General features: G+C 28.1%; 1 protein-coding gene across 1 annotated transcript; it reads right to left on the bottom strand.

The window, feature by feature from the left end:
* Positions 1 to 2,237: 2,237 nt before the first annotated feature.
* On the bottom strand, positions 2,238 to 3,616 carry LOC101495763 (epi-neemfruitin B synthase L1AT-like). The gene has a single exon (XM_004514723.3). It carries the CDS (start codon positions 3,614 to 3,616, stop codon positions 2,294 to 2,296), a length of 1,323 nt encoding a protein of 440 aa, XP_004514780.1. The 3' UTR covers positions 2,238 to 2,293.
* Between the last annotated feature and the right edge of the window lie 3,832 nt (positions 3,617 to 7,448).

Below are 7,448 nucleotides of genomic sequence, written 5' to 3'. Positions count from 1 at the left end.
TCATTTACCACGAAACATTCATCACTATAACCAAAACTTAACTCTAAGGTTTTTACCCATAACACACTAGTTTCGTTTTTCCCCGAATCGATACATTTAACCCTAACAATTTCCTTCCCACATTCTTTCTTCTTATATCGAGAGACATTGCATTTCGGACACGCCTTAAGTAGTTCATATTCGTTTCGAAATAAAATGCAATCGTTAGGACACGCATGAATCCTTTCGTAACTCATTCCAATAGAACACAAAATCCGTTTAGCCTCGTAGGTTCGACTGGGAAGTTCATTATCATCTGGCAACATATCTTTTATGAGTGTTAATAATTCCGTAAAGCTTTTATCAGACCATCCATTACTCGCTTTTAAGTTGTACAACTTTAATATCGCTGACAGTCTTGTGAATTTAGTACAACCATTATATAATTCTTTCTCTGCATCACTCAACAAACTTTCAAACATTTTAGGACAATCTCGAAGATCTTCTTCAACTGCTTTTGCAATCTCATCAACTCGGTCCGGCTCATATGTATCTGTATCGAAGTCAGTTGAAGCATATGTCGAACTATTCTCAAAATTAATGTTTCCTTTTTTTTTCTCACCATGTCTTATCCAACATGTGTAGCTTTGATCAATTCCATTACATACTAGATGTCCTTCTAATTCATCTTCTCTAACACGTTTTCCAAAACAACATTTTAAACAAGGACAAACTACTCTATTTGGATCTTTTGCATTCTTCACTGCAAACTCAACAAACTCCTTCACTCCAATTTCATACTCTTTTGACAATCGATTGGCTGAAATCCATTTCCTATCCATATTATACCACCTATATAAATGCAGTAACAAAAATAATAAGCTTTCAAAACATATCAACAAGTTTCAAAAAGAAACCAATATCAACTAACAATTTCAAAACAGAACAGATCATGTGGTATGAGTTTTTGACAATTTTTGACAATTTCAAAACAGAACAGATCATGTGGTATGAGTTTTTGACAATTTTTGACAATTTCAAAACATAACAGATCATGTGTAAAAAATACCTTAGACAACGTAGATGGCCGCACAGTACGTAGAGGATATTAGGGTTCGCAACGTATATAATTATTTGAAAGATGTAGAGGATATGAGGGTTTCCAACGTATATAATTATTTGAAAGATGTAGAGGATATGAGGGTTTCCAACGTATATAATTATTTTAAAGATGTATTTTACAGCGCTTGTGAAAAAAGCGCTGTAATAGGTAGTTAAATTCAATGAAAGCGCATGTGTTTTACAGCGCTTGTGAAAAACGCGCTGTAATAGGTAGTTAAATTCAATGAAAGCGCATGTGTTTTACAGCGCTTGTGAAAAAAGCGCTGTAATAGGTAGTTAAATTCAATGAAAGCACATGTGTTTTACAGCGCTTGTGAAAAAAGCGCTGTAATAGGTAGTTAAATTCAATGAAAGCGCATGTGTTTTAAAGCGCTTGTGAAAAAAGCGCTGTAACTGATTCGCGAAAGCGCTTCCTTTTACAGCGCTTTTTTGACAAGCGCTGTAAAAGCTACGTGATGCGCAAACGTTATATGACCTACTATAGCGCTTGTTTTACAGCGCTTTGCATCAAAAGCGCTGTAATAGGTTCCGTTATTTTTAAAATATAATTACAACAGCGCTTGTGTTTAGCAAGCGCTGTAAAATGGACGCTGTTAAATGTCATTTTTGGCGTAGTGTTAGTATCCATAGGGTACAAGTATGTGGATTAAGATTGATACTAAGTATTCTCCTTAATTTTTTAAACTACGAATATGAGATGAATATTATAGTACCCTATTCAAACTCTACTTACTGTAATCTTAATTTCAAAGGACTCATAAAAACTACTAAAAAATTTATCATCGTGATCACTGAAAATTCTTTCACAAGTTGAAATCCTATAGACGTTATAGACGTTGAAACAATGTTAAGAGGATAATACCAATTCATTGGAATTATATTGAAAACTTAATTGAATATATTATTTTACATGAAGATATATTAATAACGATTAAGCAATCTAAGTTTCTTTTTAAGCATTAAGGTAGTATGATAATACACGGGAAATAAGTATTTTACTTGATTTCATAAGAAAAACTAAAAAGTATTTAATTTAAAAATATATTTATATTTCTGTGAAAATATATTTCTCAATTATTTTATTTTAAACATCATCTGAAAATTTACTACTTAAATATTTTATTTTAAACATCGACTATAAGAATACTGAGAATCTGATAGTACAACCACCCACACTTTCCATTGGAAAAACCTAAAGATCACTTGATTGACCAACATTGATTGGATTAAGAGATGCAAGTTGAAGAAGCTCCACCTCATGCTCAAACTTAGCCATAACATTCTCCTCCAAATTCACATTCGCAACAATCCCATTCCTATCACTTGTATCCATCAAAATTATTAAATGATTCTTCCAAGTACATCCACAAGTAGTGACCCATGTTGGTTTTCCCCATCCAAAATCAGCTTCATATATTGGAAAATTACACCAACTAGTAAAATTAATCACAGTTCTTATATTAGGTTTAGGTTGCGTAACTTTCTTGAAGCACTCATAAATCGAAGATAAACTATTTTCATCTCTACCTGCAAACAGTTTTGGATAAAAATCACTAAAATCAGATAACCCTTCTTTTATTTTAACCACCAAATCTTTCACCTCCATTTCCTCTTTATCAGGGGTCATAGACGAGAACCAAACCATGTTACCAACACTCTCTTCCGACAATGGAGGATTCATTCTTTTGCGAAGATTTACCGCCATAGCGAATGGCGCTGTCTTCAAATTTAATCCCATTACTGAAACAACATGCTTGTAAATCCAAGCAATTACAACTAGAACACGTGTGGGAGAATGAATCGAACTTGAAGTTGCCATTTCCTTGAGAAACTTAATCATTGAGGGTTGAAATACAAACCTTTTACACACAACAGTTTTTTCTCTCCTATGCACAGCTTCTGGGAAAATAGGTATATTCTTTTGTGGAAAAATTGTAGCTCCTCCATCATGTAAAGAAAATGGTAATATTAATAACCCTTCTTCTTTTTCTTCTAATTTTTTGTTGATATTGGACCAATCATTCATGAAATTGGAAAGGGTGGCAGCATCACCGCATTTATGACTCATGCAAATACCTATAGCCATTCCTCCACATTCAAAACAGTTTATTTGAATAGATATTAAGGCCGCACTTTTATCTGTGTCTGTCCATTGCAATTCGTCAGGAAACAAAAGGTTCAACAATTTTTCTGTGGGACTTTGGAGAATTTCTGATAATTTATTCTTGATCTTTGTCACCAGAAACTCAACACCTTGATCGTTACATTCGATTGTAACGTTATCTTTGAACCTGCCACCAAAATAGTAGTATTTGGATAAAACATGAGATAAGGACTTTTTGAGTTGTGATATTTTGGAATTTTGGTCATTATTATCGTTTGGGTTGTAAAAGAAAAGTAATGGCACGACACAAAGAAAAAAGTTGTCTATGAAAGAAAGTGGATATATTCTGAGGTGAGGAGGAGTTGGTGATGAAGGTTTGATGGTTTCTCTTGAAAGTAGCTCGATTTCCATGGTTGATTGCCTCACTAGTATATCACTAATATATTAAATAATATATGAATGCATTGTCAACACTATAGCACAAGTGTCTACATATATAGTGCATCAATTATAAACACTATTGCAAGATAAAGTATATATCTCCAAAATAATATCTCCAAAATAATAAAAGTTATCATTTTATAATAAAATAAGATTTTTATTTGAGTTGTGTACGATTCTTTAAAAATATATTAGTTGTATTAATTTTAATAATAAAATAATTTTATTTATTAAAAACACATTTATTGATTGAGATATAATAAATAAATGTATATTAAATAATTGAAAAAAAATAATTAATATTTTATCGATAAATATAAATAATCTGAAACATGTAAATATTGTAAGTGACACAAAGGGAATAATTAATCTTGTTAGGGTCATTTTCAATATCATTAATCATGTTAAAGAGATGGTCCCGTAAATACAATATAATTGGTAAATGCAAAGGTTATTGATATATAGAAAACAAGGTTTAACTTTAAGTTGATAAGTATAACTGAAATTTAAGTAAAAAACAAAAAAACATATGATTGAAAGTTGAGTCAAAAATAAAAAGTATGATTGAAAGTTAATTAAAAATCACATGATAATTTAATAAAAAATAAAAAATAAATATAATTTTTTATAGAAAAATATATATAATATATATGAATATAATATAAATACAAAAATACTATTTTTATAAAAAAAATAGTAATAATTTTAGGAAATAAACACAATATACTATATCATATAATAACAAATTATATCCTATCAATTATTTGAACACTACACTAAAAATAGGTTTTAACAACACTTTTTTTTATTTTTTATTTTATGTATTTAACAACGCTTTTCAATATCATCCACATCAAGCACATACTAACACTAGCAATTTCCAACAACATCAATCTTTTCTAGATCATCATCAACACAATAACAATTTCTTACTTTAACCCTATTATAACAAAAATTAAAATAAATTAATTAGAATAATTATCAGTTCACACAAAAATTTATAATAATAGTTTACAATATAAAATTCACCTAATAACAAATTATATAACTTTCAATTTAAGCACATTCCTTGATTTTAGTTAGACCACTTTCAAAATAAGTTGAGTAAAAAAAAAAATATGATTAAAAGTTGAGTCAAAAATAAAAAAGTGTGATTGAAAGTTAATTAAAAATCACATTATAATTTAATAAAAATTACAAAATAAATATAAAATCACATGACAACTTTAAATGAAGTGCAACCAAAATTCAATAAATTAATAACTTTTTAGACAATCGTATCTAATTTACGTTAATAGATATGGATTTATTCATCCTAAACCGGAAATAACAATTATTGTCTATGTAAATGTTTATAGAAAAATATATAAAAAATATATTAATATATATTATAATCTATATCTGAATATAATAAAAAATACAATTACTATTTTTATAAAAAAAAATCATTTTAGGAAATAAACATAATATACTATAGCAAATTGTATGCCATCAAATATTGAATTAAATTAATCAAATATATAAAATATTGACGAAAATGATATTCTAATCCACTTATTTTACCATTTCTGCAATTTTGATTATCCTATTTTTTTTTCTGTAATTTTGGTTATCGATTTTTAAAATTGTTGATATTTAGTCCCCTTCTTTAATTTGAATTTTAATTTAGTGATGTGATAATTATTTAAGTGATCTGTACATGATAATATTGAATTTAAATTAATTTTAAATTACATAATACCACTTAAATCATTTTGAAATAAAAGTTAAATTTTTTTTTTCTTTTCAAATGTGTGGTATGTCAATTGTTGTATTATTAGAAACAAAAAATAAAAATAATTGGTGTTAGTTCCAAGATAACAGTTTGACATTAGATTTTCAAGTTGCAAAATCAAATTTCTTTGAGAAAAATAGTAAAATAGTTATTAATTTTTATTTAATAATAATTTATCCGTTCTCTCAATTAAAAAAAATATACAAACGCTCTTGTTACTTAAAACAAACCTGAATGTCAATTTCTGTATCGTCTTTGATTTTTTCTTCATCCATCAAAAAAAGGATGGTTTAAACCATTTTTTAGTTTCAGGATAAACTTTTAAGATCGCTTTCTTTCTCTTTTCTCTAAATAAGTGTTTTTATGTAGATCTATTATTTTTTCTTTTCTCCCATGATTTCTTCATTTTTGTATGACGTTTAAATTTATTTTGTTATTTTGGTGCGATGATTTTGATTTAATTTCCTTCTTGTTGAGGTACTCGTTTAGTCTATTGCGGATTTAGTCAATAACTTGGTCACAAACTCTACAAATTCGAAAGCATAGTAATTTGGTCCTCCTGATAAATAAATATTTTTTTGTTGTTTTATATATACTATTAACTTGGACCATTCAGTCAAAGTAAATGTCATTATTGTTTGGATTCGAGGTTTACACAACTACACATTTAGTTATATAAAGGTCTGGATGGGAAAAAATAAAGTGATCAAATAAATTTATGGCAATTGGTAAGATTCTTACAATCAACTCCCACAATGGTTGTTGGTTATGCAAACGTTTGCTCCAGGAACCAAAATTGAAATGAAAATTATCTCAGCTTATCATGAGAATTGTTTGATAAATGGGATAAAGATCTTTCATAGACTATTTTGGGCTTTTGTTTCGTGCATATATGCGTTTAAATTATGCAAACCAATAGTACAAATTGATGGGACTTGGTTGTACGACAAGTACAAGGGAACTCTATTGGCAGCAGTTGCACAAGATGAGAATGACAATGGAATCCATATTGCTTATGCTCTTGTGGAAGGTGAGACAAAAGAGGGTTGAAGTTTCTTTTTGAGAAAATTGAGAAAATATGTCACTCCACAAGCCAACATTTGTTTGATTTCAAATAGACACGAATTCATTAAGAGTGCTTACAATAATTCGAATAATGGGTGACAAGATCATCCGACAAAGCATATATTCTGTCGACATATATTCACAAAATTTTGCATGGGAATTTAAGGACAACTAGACGTTAACCCACGTATTGCGCGAGTATATTTTAATTTGTTTAATTTAAGTGAATTTAAAAAAAAATGAAGTTTTATGTCTCAATTGTCAAATGATTATTTATAAAGTAGTTATATCAATAATATATATTCAATTTTATCAATGTAATTTACAGAAGAGAAGTACCCAACAATAAGAGGTACGTATAAATAGTCGAAATATATTTTAGGATAAGCAAGAGAGACATATGTACTCTCACTTTAGAAGAAGGTAAAGAAATTTTATATGTACTCTCAATCCATAAATTCAATATTATATAGAATTGCTAGCAAATAAGTAGACGACACAGAAAATGTGAAGTTGATTAAGTAGATGGCAAAAAATGTGAAGTTGATTAATGCAGACAAAAAAAACGTATTGTGTGGTAATGTGGAATTAATATGAAAAAATATTGGACAAACATTATGAAATAGTAATGTGACGTTATGAAATAATAATGTGGAATTAATTTAGAAAATTTTGAATAGACGTTATAAAATAATATTTAAATAGAAGATATAGTATAAGATAGTAGATGATGTATATAATTTGTGGAAGACATAGACATATTGAATATTTAAAAATTATAAATAATTATATTTAAATTTATAATTAATTATGTTTAATTAATAACTAATGAATTTCAACACTTGTAATATCTATTAATCATATAGTCAAATTGTCAACCAATTTTTTATTGTCAATTTTTGTGTTAAAATAACAACTCTTCTTGATATTGTTATATAATAAAAATATGGTGGATGAACCAAT

Source organism: Cicer arietinum, chromosome 7, assembly GCF_000331145.2.
Source record: "Cicer arietinum cultivar CDC Frontier isolate Library 1 chromosome 7, Cicar.CDCFrontier_v2.0, whole genome shotgun sequence".
Taxonomy (NCBI): Eukaryota; Viridiplantae; Streptophyta; class Magnoliopsida; order Fabales; family Fabaceae; genus Cicer; species Cicer arietinum.
This window is presented reverse-complemented; position numbering and strand designations above follow the sequence as displayed.

Excerpts from the sequence above, each read along its gene's own strand:
- LOC101495763 (XM_004514723.3), bottom strand. The coding sequence starts at position 3,616 with ATGGAAATCGAGCTACTTTCAAGAGAAACCATCAAACCTTCATCACCA.